The 27,900-nt window shown below is 41.8% G+C and overlaps 1 protein-coding gene across 1 annotated transcript in view; it reads right to left on the reverse strand.

Annotated features, from left to right (window-relative positions):
• The window catches only part of THSD7B (thrombospondin type 1 domain containing 7B), a 456,317-nt gene extending 441,038 nt beyond the window's left edge, over positions 1 to 15,279 (reverse strand). Inside the window, exon 1 of the mRNA XM_063318405.1 lies at positions 15,141 to 15,279. Coding sequence (XP_063174475.1) covers positions 15,141 to 15,279 — 139 coding nt within the window. The remainder of the gene's footprint in view (positions 1 to 15,140) is intronic.
• Positions 15,280 to 27,900: the final 12,621 nt, after the last annotated feature.

A 27,900-nucleotide genomic window follows, 5' to 3' on the forward strand; every position in this document is an offset into this window, starting at 1 on the left:
CGTTCACTGATTTGCCTTTCAAATGACAGGGAGCACTGCCTTCTTCACCCTCATCCAATTATCAGTCACCAACTCAGAATTTGAACAAGCTGATTTTCTTCTACTCTCCCGATTTACTTAACTGGCTAATTTGCCACCCTTCTCCCAATGGTTAAGTAATTCATATTACCTGAGCAAAAAGCATGGGATAAAACACTTACTGTATTTTGGCCAATGTGCTCCACCTTCTCCATTCTAGTTCCAATTACCTTCTTACTCTGATTGAAGTACATAATATCAGGCAACCAGGTTAATACCTAGTTAAACATGAGCCATAATTTTCTTCCAAACGGGAACTGGTTTGCAGCTACATAAGGGAGTGAGTAAATGGCATTTGCCCAACTAAAATGTAATGGAAGGCTATAATTACCAGCAGCCACAAAGAGAGATTACGTAAGATAAATTTGTTGAAATGATATTTAACGTCGTTTAAGTTTAAAATATACCAATGACTAGTCGTGTTTATACCTCTAAATAGTGTTAATGTTGTCATATGTAAACATTACAGGTACAATTTCATTTAAAATATGCTAAACATTTTATATGCTCTGCAGGAGTTTGCTTTAAAACGCCCAATAAATTCCAGTCATCTGCAGTTTCTTTCCATTTAGTTCTGCTTTAAAGAAAAGCAGTACATTTGGATGGGTAGATGCAAAAGAGAATGCAAGAAGCTGAATCCTTATTACCTCGTGAGAACTGAGTTTTTTGAGAAAGGTGGACAGAGGTTCACAGCGAGACCTTCTAGGTATTCAGCATTTTACGCAAATCAGCACACCTTACATGTGGAAACATGGTAGACAACAAGGCTAAAATGTAGGTTAACCCCTAAGGGTATGATAAGCAGTATGACTGAATACTTCTACAGTAATTCCATAGAAAAGAACAGGATTATAAATATTGGGACATGGTAATGAAGAAGCAAGAAACATTGCACCTGGGAAAGTTATTTTCTTCTACAGGGTGATTAAAAGTGAAAGAAGCAAAAAATGGATTAAGGATACTGGTTGGTTTAGGACTACTGCTCTTGAAACTAAAATCTATCAAAACAGTGCAGTGTTGTGACTAATTTATCAAGATTCAGCAAAGCAAAATAATCAATCTCAAAGAGAGAATCCCTAAACTTCTTACATTTCTTCTTTAATGAAACAATTATTGATTTTTTATTTCTGCAAGTCATTGCCTTGGAGCAATTTCTTTTAACTGTAGGTCCTCACATTTAATCTGCAATGTATGTACACCCTAAAAAAAGTACATCAACACAGTCTCCAGGGGGACAATAGTTTTTCTTTTTTGATTAGAAACATATGCAAGGGCACTTGAAACTTCAAGCATCAGAATACGAACAGGGATTAATCCAGGTTATATTTCTACATAACATCCTACACACTCACATGGATTTGATGAGAGAATAGGGCCAGGTATACATCAGTAACTGTAATATATAAAAACACTGAAACAAGCAGAGCACTGCAGTGCATTGTCTATCTCCACCGTCAACAGTTTCTGACTGAATTGCCACGCTATGAATACAAAAGATCAACAGCCCTCATTTGTCAGAATATACCTATCATACAATTCAAAAATACAAAAGAAAACATTGCAAAATACTCAGATTTACAGAGAAACTATACCTGGTGGTTAGTCATTTGGAAAAAACACCATTTTAAAGCCTATCACTACATTATTTAGCAATCACTTTGAGCAATTTGGCATGAAGCAGGACGATTGCAAAACAGCAATGTTTAGACTTTTTCCAACTAACAATGGTAGTTTATAAATTGTGCAATTGTAGAATATCTAGAGTTAAGTAAGAATCAAACCTTCTTTAGGCTCAGTGGAATTTCTAAGCCAGTATACATTATCTTAAAGGCATTAGGTAGGTGCCAGTTTTTAATAATTTCCACATCTAGTCTGCTCCCTCTCCAAATTGCCTCTCAAGGACTGTGAGACCCTTGGAAGCTGCTCAGGGACACGTTGCCACAGGAAAAACAGAGCAGACAGCAGTGGGAAATCCACAAGCAGTACTGTGCTGACTTAACACTGAATACAACCCATATGTTTTTTGTCTGTGTTTCTCTATTTCACACAAACTATGCATAATATGTACAAATAGTATTTTAATTGCTTTTATATAAGCATAAAATACAGATATGTATTTCTTTATCAAGATTTCTATTCCACTTTTCCCCTAGAAGCTTAGAATGGCTTATATAACACTCCTACCTCAATTTTTTCCTCACAACAACAATCCTGTGAAGGACGTAACACTAAATGACTTGCCCAAAGTCACCCAATGGCTAATGGTGGACCCACATCTCCAAGGCTGTGTGTCCAACGTCTTAACCACTACACCAATGTTTCTCAACCTTGGCAGATTTAAGATGCATGGACTTTAAATCCCAGAGCAGGCTGGCTGGGGAATTCTGGGAGTTGAAGTCCACCCATCTGAAAGTTGCCAAGATTGAGAAACACTGCACCATACTGGCTCTTCTACCCTACAGTAGATTGCTTAATTGTACAGAATAGCGTAAGCACAAAAAAGAAAATGTTACCATGAGATTATAACTATCTAGGTTCAGATAGTGGGGCAGACAACAGAAGCTTCTGTATTCAGCAATTTATACTTATTTATTTAATTTTTGTCCCACCTTTATTATTTTTATAAATAACTCAAGGTGGTGACCATACCTAGTAGTCCTTCCTCCTCCTATTGTCCCCACAACAACAACCCTGTGAGGTGAGTTAGGATGAGAGAGAGTGGCTGGCCCAAGGTCACCCAGCTGGCTTTTGTGCCTTAAGATGGGACTAGAACTCTCAGGCTCCTGGTTTCTAGCCCAGCACCTTAACCACTAGACCAAATTGGCTCTCTTATACTTATACCTTGCAGGTGTCAAATAAATTAAGATTTGACCAATTTTTTCCAAAAATCTCAGTAGAATCCTATTCAAATGACTGCAAATGTTTATAAAAGTCTAAATATATACTCAGTGCAAATAGTCAATCTGTCCTTGACTGCTATATTTCTCCAGGACAAAGCTCTGTATAAATGATATAGGGGAATATAATCCATTGGACTACACATGGAGCATTATGTTTAGTTCTGGGCACTACAGGAAATTGGAGCAGTTTCACAGGAAAAGTTTAAGGGTGATAAAGGGATGTGGAAACCAAGTTCTATATGAAAGGTTAAAGATGTTGGGCTTATAAAGAAAAGACTAAATTTTTAATTTAGTCTTCTCTTTATAAGGAATAGATATAATAGTGGTCTACAAGTATCTAAGAAGCTGTTATGTGCAAGATTGGGTGGACTTGTTCTCTGTTGAAATTGAAGTAGGCTAAAGAATAATTGAAATTAACAAGAGATTCAGGCTGAATATTAGGATAAATTTTCTGACAATAATTGCTTTTAAGCAGCAGAACTGTAAGCCTGGAGCCGCGACATACACCCTCTTCTTGGAGATTATCGAAAAGAGTAGGTTGCCATCTGACATGGATGTGTCAATGGATGCCACACTGAGCAAAGGGTTGGACTAGGTAACTATAGGTCCTTTCCAACTCATATAGTCTATGATTCTATAATTATATAAAGCTGATGCAAAAATAAATGGGTTTGTCTTTAAGGTGATACATTTCGGTTGTTTTTATACATGAACAAGTATCACATATGGAACTATAAGCCCATATTTCAGCAGATTAAATGACATTACCGCATTCAGCCTCATGACCTTTCAAAGTGGACCCAGAGGGAATCTGTTACTGATAGGCCAGCTGGGTAGCATCACTATCGGCCACCTCATATCCTTTGCAGCTGTTCACTTGCTTCCCCCCACCACACTCTTGCAGACTTATCAGTGTACCTCAAACTTGATTTGGGATTTTGTTTGCAGTAATAATTAAGTCATTGTGAGAGCTCTGTAGCTGGTTCATCCCCTCTAGAATCAATCAAGGTCAAGCTAATGATAATACCAACAAAGGCAAAGAAACTATGGCATATTTTAATTTGCAGAGTATCTGTATTTTTTTCCCATATCAAACTTAAGGTTTAAGACTTGTAGAGGTGGGGTTAAAATGAATAAATTCCAAAACTGCTGATTATTAATAATGCAGCCAGTATTAAAGCCATCCTCAAAGACTCTAAGTAGAGCATACAAATATCTTTAAAAAGATGCTAGTGTTTAGAAATATCTACAGTATTTGCAAGCACAGCTTTAATCTGCCATGTTCTATAAAAGCACTCTTTTCTTATGTCTTCAGCTTGCTACTCTCAAATGTCACTCACCCATAGCCCATACCTTTCAACAGGTATCTAGAAAAGGTTAACGATCAAATGTCCATCAATACACACTAAACGAGTGAAAATGTTACGCACTGGAGCAATCTTATTATACCATTTTTTATACTTTGAAAAGTGTATTCTTATTGATATAAGATATTTATAAAATAATACTAGGAACAAGTATGGACTACAGCTTGTGACCATCAAACCAAATAGAAGACACTACACATTCTTGCCTCCCAATTCTAGGTAGTTAAAAGAGAGAGGAGACAAAAAGAAATCGAGTCCTTCACAAGTTCCATGCACAGGGGACTACCTTCTGCTCAATATCGCATAAGTGTCCAGGCGTGCATAGGCACTTACAGAATTTTAATAGCTAATTTCAACTTCTATCTTATAAACCTTATGCTAGTATTAATGGCCATTACAAATCCAAGATAACATTCTGAATATTCAAAAATGTTATTTATTTTATTAAAATATTATAAACATTATCAGGATCTACCACTTTAAGAATATTCATTGAAATATTTTAGTAATGCAGAAATTGATAAATTAATAGACTTTACGTAAGAATGGCATAATAAATGCCCAAGAGAGCATTAAAATCAGATGGTTTAATTATGTACTAGAATACTGTAGACATTATATTGATATCATATTTTATGTAAGTATATTTTTATATTAACGCTCTTTTCTCCTTATATAACTAAAAATAAATTTTAAAAAATAAATAAATCCTGAGATCCAGGCAATAAACTGTCCATAACTTCCATGCTTTTAAACTATGATATTCAAAGATTAAATATTTTAATCTTACTGTTTCAACAGGACAAATAACAGTATAACGCTGAGCAGAACTACAGCCTAAATAATTTTATTTTATTTTTTAATTAAGAGAATTCCAGAATTTAACATTCCAAAAATGTCCCCATTAATAAGATAATATATTATTAACCTTGACTGAATACTTTGTTGAAAGCAAAATGGTTAATTGATAAAAGAAAGTCTCAATCAGCTCCAGTAAAAATCAATTTGCACTCCATCAGGTGTTGCTAAGAGACTGTGGAGAATATACAGATCCAGAAAAGCATATCTATTCAAGCCACAGCAGTCCTACCATTTAGTCCTCAAACAATTTATTAGAGTTGGAACAAAGCTGTGAAGATTAGCTTGAAAACTAACCATACTGGGCTGACAACAGTTGTCCTTTGGATGTGGATATGGGACAAAGGAAAATACCGTCAGGAAGTGCATCTATTCATATTCATCAAAAAGAAGACTGTTTTCTGCAAAGGAGACAGAGAGGAGTGACAGTTTTGTTCTGTTGGCTGATGTTGTGATGTTGCTCTACCACAAGGACCCCCCACTGGAAATAGCACAATGCTTCTGGTAGTAGGACCCCTATTAAATCAATTCTACGGACTGTACATTGGGCAGAAAGGGATCTGTTACAATGTTTTAGAATGGTTCTAATTATTCTTGTATACTTTAAAATTCCAGTGAACACATATTCTGCCATCTTTTCACAGAGACAGTTACTGTGGAAAGAAATGTTTAATTAATACTCATTACTAATTTAATGATGAAATCATCCAGATGCATAAAATATCATAACTAAAGAGCTTTCGAGGCTTCCTAGAGGTTATAAGCAAATGAGTTGTCTATTAAGAAAGCATTGAAAATGACACATAGCACCACTGCTGAGGAAATGGATTTTAATCATATTCCTGACATGGAATTTAAATGCTGCCTTTTCCTAGTCTGAATGAAGGAAATATCTCTATATTAAAGAAAGTCAAAATAGATTACACTTTAAGGGGGAAACAAAGACTGAGTTCTAACATTTATTTCAGCATTATGGTTCAAAAATAAATTCTAGAAAAATTACACTGACAGATTAAAATATAGATTAAGATTCCTAGCAATATTTCAAGGCCCTTAAGTATTACATCAAGTCATAGCTAAGCTATGGATTACGACCAACTATGGTACCTCTCTGCTTTAGTCTGAACAAACTTATCAACGTTCTGGAAAACATGACATTGAATCCAGGTCAAATCTTTAAACTGTTAAAAGTCTCCAGGTAGAATAATCTGTATTAGTGCTATTATCAGGTGAATATTTGAATACTGTATTTGTGAGAAGAAAATTAGCCTGTAATATACTTATTTCTCAGGCTTGACCAAGCAAGTGCCTTTGTGCGTCTTATGACTACAAATACAAGAAAATGCAATTTTACTGCACTTCACTAATTCAAAATGGGTTATTACAAAAAAATATGTGATTCTTATGGACATAACTGTGGGTGGTTCTCTTTCTATTCAGGGAAGGTAAACTCCCTTGATTCCCATACACAGGGGTTGTAATATTCTACACATAAAAGTATTCCAGAAGTGACTAGCTACTGTAGTTTTATTATTACTTTTACACTGCTACTGACTAGCTACTCTAATTTTATTACATATTACTTTTACACTATACCAGACACTATCTCTACCAACATCCATATTAATATTAGGTAATATGAGGTCTTATTTCATCTCCATGAACCCAAGCCAACACAGCAAACTATGCAATATGATGAAAATAAAATCCAACGATGTTAGAAGAACCAAATATTGCCCATCTCTGAACTATGTGCAAACTTAAGGATTTGTGAGTCACTTGTCCATTACATGGACAGCTTGTTTACTATCATGGATTGCCTTTCTACCCTTTTGCAGTTATTGGTTTATACCAGGAATCTGTGTAATTTCTTCACTTTGTTCATTTTTATAATCAGATATTCCCTTGATACAACAATGATAAAGACCGGTTATGAGCCAAAGCTACATCAATGTCAGGCCTTGCAAAATATACTTATATGAAGCTGCACATCTGTGCATCTATCCCTGAGTATACTTGATTTCATAAAGATACTTGTATGGGAATACATCAGTAATTGATACATATTTGCACACATCCCTTTAACTTGTAAATAAGTGACTTTCTTTAGAGTGTGGCTTGCAAGAACCTGAAGATAGTTGGTTCTATCCCTGCTCACACCACTATTCTGTATCCTATGTCATTGGATGGATTTTAGCATTCCAGTAATAAATTTAAGAACCTGTGATCTATTAATACTTAGCAGAGCTCCACAAATTACAGGTGGCTGTTCTTCTCTTGATTGATGAACCCCAACTATACCTTCAGCATTAGCAGATTTAGCCACAATACCTTAGAGTATACAGGGAACCTCTGGATAATATCTCAGTCTACTGCATTAATAACCCAGCAGTTAGAGGCAGATGTGGACTTCACACAAATGGTCACCTACTCAAACAAATTTCCATTCACACAAGAAGAATTCCTCTGGTTCTTCTTCCTAAATCCTGCATTTATCTCACCTCTGGTTCTGAAAATCCCCCAACATTTTGAGAACACATTTGGAGGGGAACACAGGAGATGCAGCAGGGAAGAATCAACCTGTCTATTTGCATTGCCTTTCTATTGGTACATGGGCACCCAATAAACCGAGATAGCTAAATTGCACACAAGGATCATTTCAAAAGAATACCTACAATGGACTGATTCACAGGAACTGTAATTGTACTTCTGGTGAAGAAATATAAATGTGCAAATATAATTAATATTAATATAATTAAGTAAATATATTTGAATACTTAGGCCAACACAGAAGGCACTGATTTTGTCTTTGTTGCCACTTGTCAGTATGGCCATGTGGCTTTGATGATTAAGTCAGCATAAACAACTCAGATGGAAATGTCTGGCTTGGGTTGGCATAAAATGGAGTATTTTATATATTGAGTAGATGAATAATAGTGTGTAATCTTTTTCCAGAAACAGTTGGGAACCATGTTATGTTAAGCTTTTTTGCTGCAAGGATGTCAGACCCCTCCTTTTGTCGTGTTCCGATTGGATTCTCTTTGAACATATGCCCTTTCGAGTGAAATTAATCAATCTCTTTATCAGTCCTGCAGCATCTGGAGCCATAATCATTACCCAACTGCTGAGAAAGAAATGAAACCACTAATCGCATAGGGAGTATGGCTTACCATTCAGAGCAGGAAAGTTTGTATTAAGTTCTAATTTGTAAAGTTATTTTTCATGAGCAACCTTTCAAATCATACTTGCACAGAAGTAATGAGTGGCTTCCCATTACATTTTTTTCAGAATCCCACAAAATGGACTGCTTTTAATCATATTAAAAAAAAAACCCTTCCTTAATATATACAACAATCACACATTACAATCCAGACATAACAAAACACTTGTACAATTCACTGATTTTTAAGAGAGGGATCCTAAATTAATAGGCTTTAGCTGAAAATATAGAAGAGCTGCATAAATGTTTTCTGGCAATTTTCCTCCTATGTAAATCAAGTATTAGGTATGCATATTCATCACCTTGTAAAAAAAAATCTGTTTCTTATTCACATCCATTGTCTTAATTTAATCAATATATTGCCTTCCAAACAAACACAAGGGGAAGAAGAAAATTATATAGTTCACCAAACACAAAACCATATTAGCACAGTATCTCAATGTATTTGAATAATTAGAATATGGAAAATTTAAACGTCACTATCACAGCAAACAATAAAGACCTGTTTAAAACTAATTGTGTCTTATACCTTTATGGGAATTTCCATATTCCATGGCTTGAGAAGATTGCTGCAGTCAGAGTGATAATATGCCACAAACTAAGCTTCCTATTTCAGGTTATTTCCATTTACTTCCCAGGCAAAAACTTTTTCTAAAAACTAGTAAAAAGGAGTCAATGATTTTTATATGAAAACAAAAGGCAGAGATGGGCTGTTTAAAAAGATTTACAGATATTGTCAAGCATTATACCAAGTTTGGCTGCAAATCTTAGCTCTCCAGACACTTATCTCCTATACAGAAAGTGGGTCACTCAGAAGACGATTTTCAGACACAACTTGCCATGAATGAAGCCACCTGCACAGAGAAGATTTGCCCACTGCAGAACAGGGAAATCAAATAGGCCTCTGCTGACTGAGGACAGCAGGAAGGGGAGGATTTCCAACTCTTCTTCAGTATGAGCTGTTGAGACCTCCAGAATTGCAGACCTCTTCACATTTCCTTCCTACTGGTACCAGGAAGGTGGAGAGGGCAAGTTCCATTTTTTCTACATCTTTGTCAGGAACTCCCCCCATTCCAGAACTCACTCTTTTTTTATTACCAAAACAAAAATGGAAACAGTATCTCCCCCCACCCACAAAAAAAGAATCACCTTTAGTCCTTTATGTAGAATGGACATGAGAAAAAAAGATGTAAGCACACTGATTATAAATAGAATTCCCACTTGCCTCAGTAGTTGCTGTTGCACAATGGCTTCTTAAGTTTTTCTCCAATAAAATCCATGACATACACATATCAGAAGTTCCTTGATCTTTTTGTGCCTGTGTAATTGTTTTAAGTTGAGCCTGCAGGGAAGAAGCTTAACGTGCATTTCAGCTGATAGTCCAAAGTGGTCCATTAAGCCTCCTTCATACCAGCTCACATCCTGAGCTGACAGTGAAAGTTAGCAGTATACACTGCACCAACCTGTGACTGATTTCACAGCTGGCAGTCACTGAAGTCAGATTCTTCAGCCATGCTCCAAAATCAGCATACTTTTCCAACTATGGGCTGTTCTGAGTCAGAAGGAGATTTGCTCATTTTACAGCTCCTTCAGTAATTAGGTTACATATAAATAATATTCAGGTTCAATAGATGGGAAAATCACCAGGTCTCAGGGAGATGCATTGGTCACACAGGGCAAGCAAGGCAATAAATTCACTTGGGTTCCCAGTGTATGGGATTCAAAATTTAAAATGCAACCATGAGGCATTATAATTATATTAGTTAATGCATTTGTTTACTAACTAATTGAACTATACAGGTTTTGAATCTTGTTAATACTATAGATACATTAATTTAAATAATTAAATGAATACATCAATAGTACAGACAAGGTTTTCGCTTAATTGGATGGAATCTTTGGCCTTCCTTGTTAACAAAACTGTGATAAATTTGTCTGTATTAAAATATCTATATGAGATGAGAAATACTTTAATCAGTGTGACTTTTGCAGTATGGAAAGAAAGGGCAAACTATTAGCACTAGCAGCATGCCCTTTAATGTCCTTTATGCTTCATTCTGTTTTTAAAAACAATCCAATTAATATTCCTTGTAAAACTTGGAGAAAAGAGGACAGAGTTGCTTTTTAGATAATTATTCAAAATGAACAGTACATATCTATGGAAAGGAATTTGTCCTAGCACATGTAAATATGCTAGTTTGGATATAATCCTCATGTTTTGCCAAAGCTAAACATGCTCACTAGCTAAATGTAAATCTCTGCATCCAAACTACACATATTTTTAATTGCATTATTTTCTGCATCACCTGAAGCATGCTGGAAAGTAGATTTAGGGGTGCTGATAAACTACTTTCTTTGAGACAAATGTGTAATTTTTTACTCATTTAAGGAAATACAGTGCAAAGCCAAGACTTCCAAAATACACTCTTGCTGGCATTTAACAAAGATTTTCAGCACAACTTCACAAATGTTGGAGGGGCTGTTACAGATTTGGCATTCCTGCATGCATGCAGACTATGGCCGTCTCATCTAAATCACAAATATGGGGATAAAGCATAGGAACATGATGACCATACAAAATATCTACAGGAATAGCAGTTGCAATTCTAGGTATTTACCACCAGCATAATTGGAATCATTATTTTATACCCTTTAGCAGCAGCAGGCTTCACAATTACATTCCACTGGAAAATGTTTGATAGATTTGTCTGTCAGAGGCTGAGATCATTTGTCAATGGCCATGTTGATCTATGCATATAAAATACTATGTGAATTTCAGCGGGAAGAAGAAAGCGAAAGACAAGTTGAGTACAACATTCAGGTACTGTATTTCTGTCACCCTTTATATATTGGAAATAGTTTAGAAAGATTTTTTTTTTTTGTATAATTTAAAGCAATTGTTGGCAAGACTACAATCAGTAATACATTACCCCTAGAAAACTATATAAGGCATACTTGAGATCAAAAATTAGGTTGAAAGAGGGCAATTATCCATCTGTGTAGACGTCATCATATATAGTACCTACATAAGAAAGTAATGGATTTGTATAAAATTTGTATTTGGACACATTTCCATTTATACTAGTCTAGATTAAATTTTTATCAACATAAAGCCTCATTTTACATAGTCACTGCAAGAATAATATAGCATGCTATGCTTGAAGAGCATTAGGCATCTGAGAAGAAATCCTGGTAGACAACATTGGAATGCACTCCTCCTTGCCATCAAAGCCTGAAACAAGCTATCCTGACACATCCAGCTGGTTTACCTAGTTTGGTGACATAGTTGAAAGTAGTGGCTTCATCCAGGGTAGAGTCTTGGATTTAGCACTGAGCATGGACATGCTGCCACTGGAGGAGGCTCCCAAAAGTGTTGGGACTCCATATTTAACCACCAATGCACAACTTTTTTTTCTCCCAGTGAAATTCAAGAAAGATGTCCAAGTTCTAAAGGTATTGGAGACCAGCAATAGACTGCATATGGTCAAACAAATTAACCACACTATTTGAAGGGCTGTATTCTCCTTTAGAATTCTATCCTTGCTTATTAAAGGTCTCCGAAGAAAACCCTTCTTTGGCCCTACCATTTGATGTGAATGCAAGACAGGTCCTTTCAATCACATTTCCTCAATGTTTGAACTCCTGCTAGGTGTAATCCAGCTGAATTCTTCATTGTCCTTTTATTGGCATTTTTTTTTTACTGAGAGAAGTCTTCAGCATGTAATTTTGCTTGTGGCACTGGATGGATATTCCCTTTTTTACTTTTAATTTAATTTTTTTATTGTGTTTTCATTGTTTTCTCTTGTTTTAGTTATTACATGCTTATTATTTTCTGCCTTGAGTAACATTCTTCAATGGAAAGGTAAATATTAATTCAATAAATCAATTATTACTGCTTCCCCTAGAGCTATCACATATGGACTACAAAACTTGGATGACCATTAGGTGGCAGCAAACAGCTAGAATTGCTGCCATCTAGTGTTTATCCAGATTTCTGTAGCCCAGATATGGTAACCCTAGCTGCCTCTAATGCACACTCCTGACTACAAAGGTAGAATAGCTTATTGATTGGATATTTGAGGTAACATTGTTGCAAAGGACTACCAGCATGTCCAACCACGCACTGTTTTTGAAAAACCAACATTTTAGTCAAAATGGTTAACCATCTCAGAAAAAGAGTTCTAACTGCAGTGACATCTTGCTATTGTAAGAGAAAGCAATCCAAGGTTGAAAAATATAATATTCTGCTTTATTTTTTTCAAGCCAGATTTTTTTATTCTGATCCAGACATTACATATATTACAAATCAGCCAATGATATGCTCTTTACAAGTGTCTTGAACACACCATCCATGAAAAGAAAAATCAATTATTTTCAACAACATTTTAAGAATCCTTAAAACTTCTGAGATATTTCACGGACTGACTGAAGGCATATCTTCAAAGGTCAACGTAACTACGTAGAAGACAAATCCAGAAATACTTCATATTTTATGAACAATAACACACATTTCCAAAGCCCTTGAATTTCACAAAGTATAAATATGGAAGTTTGACTTTTAAGTTTGAGAAAATGTTCTTATTTTCTTCTGGAAGCAGTACCTTGCAACATGTTTTCCCCAAAACTGCTAATTAAAGTTCAAACTCTATTTCTCTGTTGATATACTTTGTTCTAAAAAACCTAGATAAAAAGATGTAATTTGTCCTTTAAAACATGTTCAGTCAGTTAAATTAAATGCTACAACATCTTTCTGTCAAGCCTATTAGTTGGCACTATTTTCATGCTACAGACCTGATTATATGAACTAATGAAATGATTTCCAATTCTCTAAAACAGCTTCCCTAACCTGCTGCCCTTCCAAATAAGTTTGGGCTGCAATTTCTATAATTCCCAGGCATTAGCGTGCGAAGAGTTCTGGAGCTGCAGTACATATGTATCTGGAGGACACCATCACTTAAGCCTGATAACAATGAGAACTCATGCAGCAGGAAAAGTTTTGGAATATTAGGAGATAAAAGCTCATGTTATTAGCAGGTTTACTTTCAAGAGTGGTTAAGGAGCATAAAGAGCTTAAGCAGGCATATCTCATGGCCAATCAACAGGGGATAAAGTGTATGAGAGAGAGAGAGAGAGACAGAGAGACAGAGAGAGACAGAGAGAGAGAGAATTTCTCTCTCTCTCCTCTCTCTCACTTTCTTCATCCTGCAATTTTTGGCATCCCTGGATACTGGGGTGAGAAAGTTCTATAATATGGAATTATGTTAATTATCTTAAACAAACGATGGACATTTAGATGGTGGCAACATTAAAGCAGTCTATAGAGAAATAATGAACTGAGTGGAGTTCATATAATTTATAATCATTCCATGTTGGAGGCACAGCTTATTCCTTCTCCTCCATTTCTTTTAATATATTCATAGCTCAGAATAAAGACAGAGGTGGCTGGGATCACCAGGTACTCCTTAAAGATATTGTTTCTTTCTAATTTTCAATTAGATATGTCTTCTTTCTTCTTTTTCCCCTTTCATTTTGTAACTGTTTTGAGCATTTATGATATTTATATTGTATTTGCTGACATTAAGAAGTGTCCGTTAGTTGGACTCCTGAAAATTTGTATTTTAACCAAGAGCCAGGATCTAGTCCAATCTCCATGCTGTGAAACAAATATTTTTAATTTGGTTTGAGTTTTTTGGGTAAATGATAACATTTGAGTCATGTAATCCTGTTTTATTGTAAGCTGCCCAGAGTCCCCCCATAGGGGTGAAATGGGCATTGAATAAATTTGTAAAATAAATAAATAAATAAAATGAAATGTTAAGGATGCACCACAAGGTGGTTCAGAGTAGGCACTGTCAGACATCCTTAAATCAAACACATTTTTTTTTCCTAGAATCACGTGGCTGCAGTGCAAGCCCAACTAAAAAATGCAGCTTTTTAAGGAGGTGCTGACAAGTGCAGGTGGTTACCTGAACCATCTTTCCAAAGGAGGGCTATCAAGATGATGAGGGGTCTAAAAATGAAACCCTATGAGGAATGGTTAAAACAGTGTTTCTCAGCCTTGGCAACTTCAAGCTGTGTGGACTTCAACTCCCAGAATTCCCCAGCCAGCCATGAAGTTGCCAAGTTGAGAAACACTGAGTTAAAGGAACTAGGCATGCTAAGACAATGTGAGGGATCACTGAGGAGAGATATGATAGTAGTCAAATGTCGAAGGGCTGTCATAGAGTAGAGGAAGTAAACTTATTCTCTATTGCCCCAGAGGTAGCAATAGGTTAAAACTTCAAGGAAAGCTAAACTTCCTGACTATATAAGCTGTTGGCCAGTGGAACAGGCTGCTACCTATAGTGATGAATTCTCCTTCATTGGAGACCTTCAAACAGAGGCTGGATGGTCATCTGTCAGAGATGCTCCAATGAATCCTGAATAGAGCAGGGGCTTGGACTAGGTGACCACCAAGGTCTCTTCCACCTCTATGATTCTGTGAACTCTTCGATAAAAGTATTCAGAAAAAATCAAGAGGTATAACCTCCCCCATCCATCACCAGATGCAATAAAAGCCAACCCGCATACATTTCTACTGCCGATGCATTACTTGATTACGTGGCAAGTGATTTCTCCCTACTTTCTGAAGATCCGTATGACCTGACCTTGTGAATGACCCGAGAATCCAGAATTGTCTAAGCTGTAAACATCAGTTAAGGATTCATTTATCCCTACCTGTTTTCCAGACAAAGGGATGCGATGCTCTACCTTCCAGATCAGAAGCATGCAAGAGGAAGAAGGCAAGAACCACCAAGCCCTTTTTCATGTTTTGCCATGCCCAGCGAGCACAAAGCCAGCTATCCCTTAGAAACATACTTCATGAAGTTCAATCCAGTTCACTTCACTATTCCTAAAAATGAAAAGAAACAAAAAAGGGTTATTAAAGAATGTAGTCACCAGTTCATTTTTTAAAAAACGACACTTATATAGATTTTATGGAAAAACATAGGCTGAAATCTAGAATTTAGCTTAGGATCAGAAAAATACTGGGAATCACTCTACTATTTTTTTACTAGAGGCAAATGATTACTACTTGACCTGCTGAGAAAACATATGCCATGTAGAGGGCATGAGCTACATGTAGGTTTGTGTGTTATGTTACACCAAGTCTCAACATACAGAAGAAGTTAAGATGTGCATCACAGCTGAAAATCACTTCAAAATTAACAGGATAAAGGATATTGCTGTATTATTTTATCTTAAATAAGCCTTACATTAAGAAATCAAACTGTATATTGCACACAAACACACACAAAGAGAACTCAGGTCAAATTGACCAACTAAGCAGCATACAAATAACTACAAATAAATAAATGGCTTTTCCACATCCTATGAGAAAGGGCTTTGGAGTAATTTAGATACAGAAAAATGCTTAGTCCCTGCTTGCTGCCACTCATCACTTTTTTAAAACGTCCTTAGGAATTCAAGTAAACAGTTGTGCCCAACAAAAATTTAGTCCTCAAGACACTTCAAAATGTTTGTCAATATGTCATAAAGACAGCTCCTTACAAAACCACATGTAATGTTCAGGATGAGTTCTGTACCTCTATTTCAAGGTATGGAGGTACCCTAAGGCCACATGCAGCTACTGAGTCCCCTTTTTGTGGAAACTCAGAGCTCCTTCACAAAATGATTAATGGACACTGATAGCACGGCCCCCCACTCTTTTGAGGTAGGTGACATGAGTGCCGTTGAGCTGAAGACATCAGCACAACGGCACACATGACAATACCTAGGAAGCAGAGGAAGGGACTTAAGATAAGCAAAGCACGCACAACAGACACAGACCCCGAGGAGAAGGGAATGACCCCAGCCGGATGATCCAGCCATCAGGACACAAAAGAGGATGAAGGAAAGACAAAGACAGGGCGGACCACGAGGCTCACCTGAAGCTGTCAGCAAAGCGCAACGGTGATCGCCCAGCTGACAGCAATCACCGGCCAAAGGAAGAAACAGATTATGGGTGAGGCCCGGGGCACCAGCAGGGGCCCTACAACCCTTCACCTACCGGCACGAAAGCATGCAGGACTAAGGGGGGATGACGCAACCCAAAGTGAGGGGGCACTGACCGGCGCGGGGTATTTAAACCCCGCACCGGCGCGCTCCCTTCACTCTCAGCTTTTTTTTCCGTCTAGCACTACGCTGAAATAAACCTGAACCTGCTTTTCCTTAACCAGTGTCTGTGTTTCACTCAGAGGTAGGCAGCGCATGACATAAAGCTGAGAGTCATAAACTCAGCCTCGCCAAGCCCCACCGGACACCAACGAGCCGCGGGAGGAACAGACGGCGAGAAGAACACGAGCAGAGGGCGATGAAGCCGACGCGTCGCGGCCAGGGCGGCCGAGCCGCACGGCGAGAAGAGGAGGAGGACCGACCGAGGACAGAGGCAACGCGGATCCCAGGAGCCACGGACACCCTCCCGGCCCACCCCGAGCCTCAGCTCCAACCCCGGAGGGAGGCGGAGGCGGAGGCGTCCCAGCCACGGGAAGGAGCAACATACCTCCCGAGACCCGCGGAAACCCCCCCGCCCCACATCGCACCCCAGCCACAGGCGTGGAGCTTCAGCCCAACTGCAGCAAGCGTGGTGGAGGACGGAGAGGCAAACCAGCCGATTCACTCCCAAGTCGAGGAAGCTGACCAGCGGAAAGGAACGTCTGAACCCCACCGGTGGCCCAACCGTGCGGAAACGCCGACAGGTCCGACCACAGCTGCGGTGCGGACCTCGGACCGAGAAACGCAAGCCAGACTCGCAGCCATGGAGGCCCAACTACGGGACCTCGGGACCACGCTGCAATCGCTGATGTCCTCCATGCCCCACAACTACGTTCCCGTGCAGGCACAAACCCCGATCCAAACCCCGAGCAGGCCTTGGCACCCCCATAGGCCAAACGCTAACCAGCAAGCGCCCCAGGTGGACGAAGCCATGGGTCGGGGAGCGAGAAGAGGGGACTCACCGAATGCCCGGGCCCCAAAGGACTTCCCCATTTTCTTCGACGGGAACCCCGCGAAACTGTCGTTCTTCATCACGAACGCCAGGGAGTTCATGGGGCGGCACGGACACGCCTTTAACTCAGAAGCGGAGAAGATCGCAGCCGTGGCGATCAAACTACAAGACAGGGCGGCGGACTGGTACGTCCAAATGTACGAGTCCAACTCCCCCGCCCTTTCTGACTTCCACGCCTTCCTCACCGAGATGAAGCACTACTTTGAGGACCCGCTAGCCAAGGAGAGGGCCAAAAGCGCACTCCAAAGCCTCAAACAGGGCGCACGAACGGTTCCGGACTACGCCCTCGAATTTAAAGCCCTCGCAGGGAAGATAAATGACTGGTCCGAGACCACCCTGCTAGAAGTGTTCAAAAGGGGCCTCAACCGCGAGGTACTCCAATGGGCACTCTACCGGGACGACCCGGAGACTCTGCAAGGCTGGATCCACCTCGCGGGGAGAGCAGAACACGCGCACCGCACCTTCCTAATGGCGACAACAGAGGACAAAACCAACACCAGCCCAAAGGTACCCGCGCCACACTTGGGGCCGGCCGGTCCCACATATCAAAAGAAGAAGTTTACTCGCGGGCCCTGCGGGAGGTGCGGAAAAATGGGGCACAAAACGGCAGATTGCTTCTCCAACCGAACACTAGCTAGCGCTCCCAAACCCGCACTGAAACCGACGCTCAAACCAACCAACCTGCCGCCGCCCCCCCACCGCCGGATGACCGGAGCCACAGCGACACCGGACGAAGGCTGGGACGCGTACCTGGGGGGGGAGGACGCCGAAGCCCCAGACCAGCCGGCGGGAAATGCTCCCCGCCTGCCTTAAAACGCGCCGCGAGGCAGGTGGTGGGACAGTGGCGCGAAACACATAGACAAAGCGACAAAAGCTCCATAATAATGGGGGCAATCAAGCTCTCCGTTGGCAACAGAGCCACCACGGCCGCGGCACTAGTGGACTCGGGGTGCTCCAAAAACCTGATCCACCCCGACATAGTCGCCAAGCTCCACCTACCTTGCCTCCCCCTCCCCACGCCGCTGGCATTCCACCAGCTGGACGGCTCAACAGCGGGAGGGAAACCAGCCACGATGCAGACCGAGCCGGTCACCCTACAAATGGGCACCCACACCGAACGAACATCGTTTGTGGTAACCCACATAGGGCGGCCCATCGTAGTCCTGGGAATACCATGGCTCGCGACTAACAACCCTCGCATCAACTGGAATACCCGCACCTTCCAATTCGACGACGGCGCATACCGGGCGCCAGTCCCGGCGGGCAGGACCAACCCCACAGTGGGACGGGCAGAGGCGGCAACCCAGGACAACATAGCTACCCCAGAAGACCTACCTGAGCAATACGCTGACTTCTCAGAGGTCTTCAGAGAGGCGGAGGCTGATCAACTACCCCCCCACCGCAAGACGGACTGTAGGATTGACCTGCTTCCCGATGTCCCCTTACCCAGGCCGAAGATTTACTCGATGACCCCGAAAGAGATGACAACCCTCCGGGAGTTCATCGATAAAAATCTGGATAGGGGCTTCATAGAGCCGGCATGCTCACCGGTCGGAGCGCCCGTCTTGTTCCGGGAGAAAAAAGACGGCACCCTACGGCTCTGCACCGACTACCGGGGCCTCAACGCAGCATCCCTATCTAATAAATACCCCCTACCCCTCGTGAAAGACATGCTCGCCCACCTGTCCACGGGCAGAGTATTCTCCAAGCTGGACCTTCGCGAGGCGTACTACCGAATCCGAATCAGGGAGGGGGACGAATGGAAAACTGCGTTCAACTGCCCCCTAGGCGCCTTCCAGTATAAAGTGCTGCCATTCGGACTAGCCGGGGCCCCGGGGGTGTTCATGCAGCTCATCAATGAGGTACTGCATGAACACCTGTTCAAAGGAGTCCTGGTCTACATAGATGACGTCCTCATCTACACCCAGACGCACGAGGAACACGTAACCCTAGTCAGACAAGTCCTCGAGAAGCTAAAAAGGGCGAAACTCTATGCCAAACCCTCAAAGTGCGAATTCCATAAAGCACGCCTAGACTACCTGGGGTACCGAATCTCCGGGGAAGGCATAGAGATGGACCCCGCAAAAATCGAGGCGGTGGTGAATTGGGAACGCCCTCGTAACAGGCGCCAACTCCAGAGCTTCCTCGGCTTCGCGAATTTCTACAGGTCATTCGCACGGGGGTTCGCGGAGATAGCCCTCCCCCTAACGGACCTCCTCAAAACTAAAGGGGTGGGGGACACACGGCGCACCAAGAACCCAGGGACAGTACTGAATTGGACTCCCGCGTGTCAAACCGCATTCAACAGGCTGAAAGCGCTGTTCACCACGGAGCCAATCCTCGCGCACCCGGACCCAGAATGGCCGTTCGTGGTCCAAGCCGACGCCTCAGACTTCTCCCTGGGGGCCATCCTACTCCAAAAGGACCCCACAGGAATCCTGAAGCCATGCGCCTACCTGTCGAGGAAATTCTCAGAGACGGAAAGGCGCTGGCACGTGTGGGAGAAGGAAGCCTTCGCAGTAAAATCGGCGCTAGAAACATGGAGGCATCTACTAGAAGGAGCCACCCAACCATTCGAGGTCTGGACAGACCACCGGAACCTCGAGGCCCTCCGGACGCCCAGACGCCTCAGCCCAAAACAGGTCAGATGGGCCCAATTCTTCAGCCGCTTTAACTTTCAACTGAAGTTCATGCCGGGCAAAAAGAACTTCCTGGCTGACGCCCTCTCCCGACTGCCCCAAGATGAAGAGCCCGCCACAGATATGATCGGGACGGTCCTATCCGCCTCCCAGCTGGGGATGGCTGTGACCACCCGGAGCAGCGCTCAGAGGCGGCCCAACCCCACGTCGCAACTGACGGCAGGGCAACCAGCGACCAGACGGCGCCACCCGCAACTGCCAGGAGGTATACGCGCGGACCTCACTGCCGCCCTCAAAACCGACCCCTGGCTACTAGCAAACCCCGACAAGGTGACGATGGCACAGGACCTGGCATGGGGGGAAGGCAGAATATATGTCCCGGACTCACAACGCCAGGCGATCTTGCGCAGATCACACGACACCAAACAAGCGGGACACTTCGGGTTCCTAAAGACCCTGCATCTAACACGACGTCAATTCTGGTGGCCCGCGCTGAGACGGGACGTGAAAGCCTATGTAGCGTCCTGCCCAACATGCGCCATGGCCAAACGGGCACCAGGTAAGCCCCCGGGACTCCTACAAAAATCTCCATGGATTTTATAGTAGATCTCCCACCCAGCCAGAAGAAAACGACCATTTGGGTGGTGAAAGACTACTTTTCGAAACAGGCCCACTTCATCCCCTGCTCATCGGTCCCGTCCGCCCAGCAACTAGCCAAACTCTTCCTTATACATGTGTACAGGTTACACGGATGTCCCGCACGTGTGGTGACCGACAGGGGCACACAATTCACTTCGAAATTCTGGCGGGCCTTCCTAAAACTGACGGGGACCCAACAAGCCCTATCCACGGCTTGGCACCCCCAGACGGACGGAGCCACAGAGGTCCTCAATGCCACCCTGGAACAATTCATACGCTCATACACCAACTACCACCAAGACGACTGGGTCGAACTGCTCCCGTTCGCAGAAGTCGCATACAATAACGCCGTCCACACGAGCACGGGGAAAACCCCATTCGAAGTAGTCTCGGGGCGCGACTTCGTACCCATACCGGAGCTACCGCAACCCCCGGGACCCCAAGTGGACGCTAGTAACTGGGGACGGAAGATAGCAGAATCGTGGCCAATAATCACGGCAGCGCTGAAGGAAGCACAGGCGGCCTACAAAGAGCAGGCCGACAAGCACCGGCGCCAGCAACCGACATTCCAGGCAGGGGATATGGTCTACCTATCTACCAAATTCCTGAAGTCACCTCAACCCTCGAAAAAACTGGGGCCTAAGTATATCGGGCCGCTTCGAGTGACACAGATAGTGAACCCGGTGGCACTACGCCTGGACCTGCCGCACAATCTACGGAGACTCCACCCGGTATTTCACACCAGCCTCCTGAAACCTGCAACCACCTCTCGATGGCACCCAAGCACGCCACTGCCCTCCCCAGTGATGATCGACGGCCAACAACATTTCGAAGTCAGAGACATACTCGACTCTCGCCGTCAACGGGGAACACTACACTACCTGGTAAGGTGGAAACACTTCCCCCACCCAGAATGGGTGGCGGCGCAACACGTCAAGGTGCCAGATCTGACCCGGGCATTCCATAGGACGTACCCCGACAAGCCAAAGGGGCGCCAAGCCGAACCGGCCCCGGAACACCCTTCCCCCCGCGGGCCTCCCCCCCCACCCGCCGCACCCCCAGGGGAAAGGGCCCCCCAAGCCCGCAACTTGAGTAGACCTCCTCCCCCCCGGGACTCACCCTCCCCCCGCCCCGGGCCCACTAGGGAGTGACGATTGGTCACCAGTGCATAGCCTGGGGGCAACGCCCAGGATGCACACATGACAATGGCGATCTCACAATTACAAAAAGATAAGGTTCCTACCTGGAGCTGAAAAGCACCCGACCAGCCACGCCTCTTCCCACGATGAACTGAGCACAAACAAGCAGGGTGTGGCCGGGGCATGCGCACTCCCAGGGTGTGGTCGGGGCATGCGCACTCGGAACACACCCAAAGATGGACACGAGGTAGAGGGCGGAACAGGGGGAGGGGCGAAAACACTCCGGCGGGAAATTCAAATAAATAAATAATTTTTGACAGCTCTCCCGGAGAAAACCGGAATGCCGGGGGGGGCACTATTCGAACGGGGGACAGTATGTCATGAGTGCCGTTGAGCTGAAGACATCAGCACAACGGCACACATGACAATACCTAGGAAGCAGAGGAAGGGACTTAAGATAAGCATAGCACGCACAACAACAGACACAGACCCCGAGGAGAAGGGAATGACCCCGGCCGGATGATCCAGCCATCAGGACACAAAAGAGGATGAAGGAAAGACAAAGACAGGGCGGACCACGAGGCTCACCTGAAGCTGTCAGCAAAGCGCAATGGTGATCGCCCAGCTGACAGCAATCACCGGCCGAAGGAAGAAACAGATTATGGGCGAGGCCCGGGGCACCAGCAGGGGCCCTGCAACCCTTCACCTATCGGCACGAAAGCATGCAGGACTAAGGGGGGATGACGCAACCCAAAGTGAGGGGGCGCTGACCGGCGCGGGGTATTTAAACCCCGCACCGGCACGCTCCCTTCACTCTCAGCTTTTTTTCCCGTCTAGCACTACACTGAAATAAACCTGAACCTGCTTTTCCTTAACCAGTGTCTGTGTTTCACTCAGCGGTAGGCAGCGCATGACAGTAGGGAACAGATGAAAACTGTTAGATCTGTGCACACTTCAAAAATCATTAGGCTGAAGAGCTTCAGAGGCCTTGCAAGCACTGTACCTCTTTACTATTCATTAAAGCAATGCACCAATGCTCAGGCTTCCATAGGAGCCTCAGAAAAAGATGATGATGATTTAAGAAATATACTCATTAAATCAATGTGGTTCTTTAATATACCACATTGCAGGAATATACTTAATATGCTCATTAAATTTTATTTATTTATTTATTTATTATTCACATTTCTATTACCACCCATCTCCCCCCAAATCAATATTCCTTAAATCAGCAGCACTTCTTTTCAGGCTTACGCAAAAGCCTGGGGGGACAGGATCTCAATACTTGATCATTCATGATCTACAGTATATTGGTAAGCGACTAATTCATAAGTTGCAAATAACATCAGGTATTCAATCCACTGAGTAACTGGGGCCATACATTCATTTCTCCAGTATTGAAGAACTGGCCAGTTAGCAATAAAATAATTCATTCCATTGTCCAGCCATCACCATCAATTTCCATGTAATAGATATGTGGTTCAAAAGATTTGGACATCCACATATAGTAAAAGTCAAGTTAGTATTCATGATTACTTCTTCCCAAGAATGACATCACAAAAATGCATGTTTTAATGATACATTGTTCTCATTGCATCACCAACCATGGTAATTGCAATAAGTAAATAGATAAGCTGCATTGGGGGTGGGTGGGTTCTTTCCCTTATTGAGAACTGCACACTATATGAAGACAATACTGCATTTTATATGCTTAGAAATAGTATTGCTTGAAACTAAATACAGTAGTTAACAATTAGGCAGCTGAAAGAAAAGCAGTAAAATTATGTGATTAACCTTTCTGGCTATGAACCTATTGCTTATAGTTGGGTAACCCTTTACTTGACAATAAGATTCCTATTTAAATAAAATGAGAGAAGTATCCAGTAGCAAATGTAGAATGTTAAACATAAATAAATCCTTGCAAGACAAAAAAATGGCATGAAATATAAAAATTGGGAAGTTTGCCATGTATGCGTTTTGCTCTTGGAAAAAAAGCTTTTTTTTTGGTTCCCCTTTCCAAGCATATTATTTGGCATTCAAGATGCGACCATTTGTACTTTACCTTTTTGAAAAATCTAAAAAGCTGGTGGTGATTTTTCTTTGACAGATGTGAGACTCATCACATGATCAGACAATCTTTTTTAGAAAGGGAGTTAATTCCAGAAATAGGTGTATGAAGGTCATTGCTACTTGGGAACTGAGAGTTATAGTCAGGGGTTGGTGGGGAGAAGTCTAGAAACAGTGGCCAGGGAAAAAATGAAGTTTGTAGTGCTTCTGATTTGGACAATTTTGTCTTTTTCAGTCTGGTGGGCAATCTTTGGGACCAAAGGAGGCACTGAAGATATTTGGGTATGCCTGGGTGCCGCAGAGTGGGTGAGGCCACGTTACAAGTAGATGAGAGTAGATTTGGGGAAAAATTTTGGGGGTTTCTTTGTTTTATAAATACAATATGGCTATTTTAAGACTGATACTATAGTATGTAATATGGTCATCTATTATGGAAACAATTGCATATAATTTTATTTACAGGTATGAGAATATATATACATGCACACACACACTCATACGTACACATACACACACACACAGTGTATGTGTGTGTGTGTATAGGCTTCTCCTAAGTATGTGTGTATGTAGTGTTAATGCTGTTTTGTTCCCTTTCTTCCTTTCTTATTTCTTTAATTTTCTTATTTGTTTTGTTTAATTATATATAGGCAACGTATTACAGAAAACCTATACACACACACACGTTTTTATCGTACCTTTTAATCAGGTACTAAAAGCTATATACTGTATACATTGTGATCTCTCCTATTTTTCCCCAGCACAACAGCCACATACGGTAAGTTGGACTAAGAGAGAGTGATTGGCTTTAAGTCACCCAGAAATCTCCCATGGATGAGGATAAACTAGAATATGGGTTCTATCCCTGCTCCTAAACCATGACCCACCTGGCAATATTTCTCTTCATACACCTATGAATTCACACACAATTTTAGTACAATGTTATTTAATTTAGTTTTAAGGTCTCTATCATGATAAACCTATAATTCTATCCTTCAGATATAGCCTACTCAGCATGGAATAATTATAACATTTTTATCTGACTTCATTCATTAATATACTTGAGCAGCACAACTAATGATAATCATGGAGCCAATGGCTTTCAAGCTTATGTTGATGGGAAAGTAAAATCATGTAAAGATTTTACCTAATGCTAATTTGAAATTGTTTGAAGGAAAATGATTGGGACTATTTGTTATGTTTAGTTTAGTTTAGTTCTTTAATTTAACACTGAGGACTTTAAACACAAACTCCTTGATGTAGATTTTCTGTAATTCAGGCTCATTTCAAAATTACTTCAGCCCCAGCTTCACTTTTTCTCACTTTCTCTCCCTTTCCTTACTGAAAGATAGCAGAAACAATGCTAGGAATCCTACAGTTGCAATTCCAGCACAACTGGAGAGCAACAGCTTACATCTGCTGTATGACACTATCAATTTCATCAAAAATTATGGCTTCTGAGATTTGATTTGAAGTCCTCTCCTTTTGCTCAGTCACTATGTTTCATCATGACCTTGCACGTGATGAAATGAGAATTTAGCATCAAGACCCTGTCAATGTGTACCATCTTTTTGAGCTCTCCAACACTGAACCAGGATCCAAGCACTGGTTCACGATCTTGCGCAACCTTTTTCTGTTGAGTTGTTACAAGGTTGGAGTGAATTACCAAGTCTGCCTTCCTCTGAGCATGTAATATGCAGCTGAGCTCAAGCATTTTTTAAATATTTTCCAATACGATGTGTAATGGGATTGATCTCTGAGCTTCAAATACAAACATTCTAAGGAAAGCATATGGTATTTGGCTGGTCCTAAAATACCATGAATAGGCTGGATAGGCTAGGGCCACACAATGAGTAAGCTTAAAGCAAGTTGTCTCTCTTCTGTAGGAGAATACAAAGCTATAGCCTGAGAACAGCCTCATTACATCTGAGAATAACTCAAGAGATTGTTTCCTATAAATCAAGGATTACATAATCCAGAGACTACTTATATAAATGTTACCAGACAATTGCTAAGAGCAGAGAAAAAGAAAAACACTGCAGCTTGATGGAAATGTAAGTAAACATATGCTAAGATATTGGCAAAATAGCTCCTGTCTCTCCCAGTTCCTATATAGCTCTGAATATTATTAATAAACTTTAGTCTCAATCTCCTCTGTATGGATTTCTTGTTCTTTATTCCTAGTGTGAGTTCAGATCACAGTTATATCAGAATTAAACTGGAGTTAATGCAGTTTATTCTTCAATATATTCCACTGCACAATATTCTACTGCAGTTTGGTTATCAAATCAAAACACTTTCTGGCAGGATGTTTAGATCCTCAGCAGCACCTAAGATCGTGGTTTTCTTAAAAACAAAACAAAATAAAGGTAGAAGAGGTCAAAGGAGGCAGTAGCTTTGCTGGGTTGAACTGAGATGTATGGCTGGACATGCAAAGATACATTCAAAGTCCAGCAATTCACAGCACCTGCCAAGTAAAGAAACACCTGAAGATAAAGAATTCAAAGGATTAAAAGTATCACTGGCTGGAATAAAGCTCTTTATATGCAAAGGGCCCTACTTCAAAGTCTCTGTATTTGTGATAAAGGGAGTGATGGCTTCAGAACCAAACAGATCAGCTGCTTCCCTTGACGTGTGCACAGAGATTCTGTCAAGTCAGGAAAAACTGTAATAAATTAAACCAGCCTGTGCCAGATCCTCGTAGCTTGGTGTCAAACAAACTACTTTGACTCACTAGACTCACTCAGAGTTAAATAGCAAATCAGAATCAGAATCTGTTTTCATAACACAGTCTAAAATATTAATAGTTCATGTAAAGATTTTAAGAAAGCATACTGCAAGACACCATTTGCTGATTCACCATACTGTGAATAAATTGCATTATGAAGGCCTCCAAATCCCTTCATCTCTTTCAGCTGTTGTGTATTTCAAGCTTCCAAAAGTTACACTGCTTAATGAGAAGAGGGAAAAATGGGAGTTTATTTCTCATTCAGCTGTCCACAGATCTCTATACATACCCACATACAGGCAGTCCTCACTTAACAACCACAATAGGAACTGGAAATTTGGTTGTTAAGTGGTGTGGTCCCAATTTTATGACTTTATGATAGTCGTTAAGCAAATCACCATAGTCATTAAGTGAATCCAGCTTCCCAATGGACATTTCTTGCTGGAAACTGGCAAAAAAGGTTGCAAATCGCGATCACGTGACTGCAGGACACTGCAACTGGTCATAAATGTGAGCTGGCTGCCAAGTGCCTGAATTGTGATTGTGTTACCGTGGGGCAGTAAAACAGTTTGCAAAAGTCGTTAAGTGTGAGTACAGGTCATAAAGCACTTTTTCTGAGGCCATTGTAAATTTGGACCACCGTTAAAAAACCGGTCATTAAGCGAGGACTACCTGTATATCCATATCTATATCCATATTGTACAGACTAATGACAAGGGATAATGGGGGAGAAAATGAAGGACTGAGTGTTAAGAAAAATATAGAGTGGATAACTTGAGGGAAAGCTGCCCCCCCCCTTTTCATTTCTGGCTTTGAAAACAGATGCTTTGTAAGTCATGCACAGGCATGGATGAAAGCCTGTGCCACAGTAGATGCTAAAGCAGAGAATTACAGCACCATGGAGGACAGTAGGAGTTGTGATGCAATACATTTAGAAAACACGCAGTGGAGGAAGACTGAAGAAGCGACTTGGACGAAGGATAAGTAATATAATTGGAAAGGGAGACACCAGCTGAATGGTGATCTAGAAAGCCAGGACAGAATTTTTGGAGAGTAAAGCAGCTGTACCTGGACAAGGGGTGGGAGGATTTTCAGAAGGCCGGCAGAAATACCATACCTGCTTTTAATTTTGTGGACCGCACTTGCTTTTGGTAAAAAGAATACAGAAAAAGCACCTCTAGATGGGCTCGGAAATACTTCTTTCATAATCTAGGATAGCCTG

Source organism: Candoia aspera, chromosome 1 (assembly GCF_035149785.1).
Source record: "Candoia aspera isolate rCanAsp1 chromosome 1, rCanAsp1.hap2, whole genome shotgun sequence".
NCBI classification, from domain to species: domain Eukaryota; kingdom Metazoa; phylum Chordata; class Lepidosauria; order Squamata; family Boidae; genus Candoia; species Candoia aspera.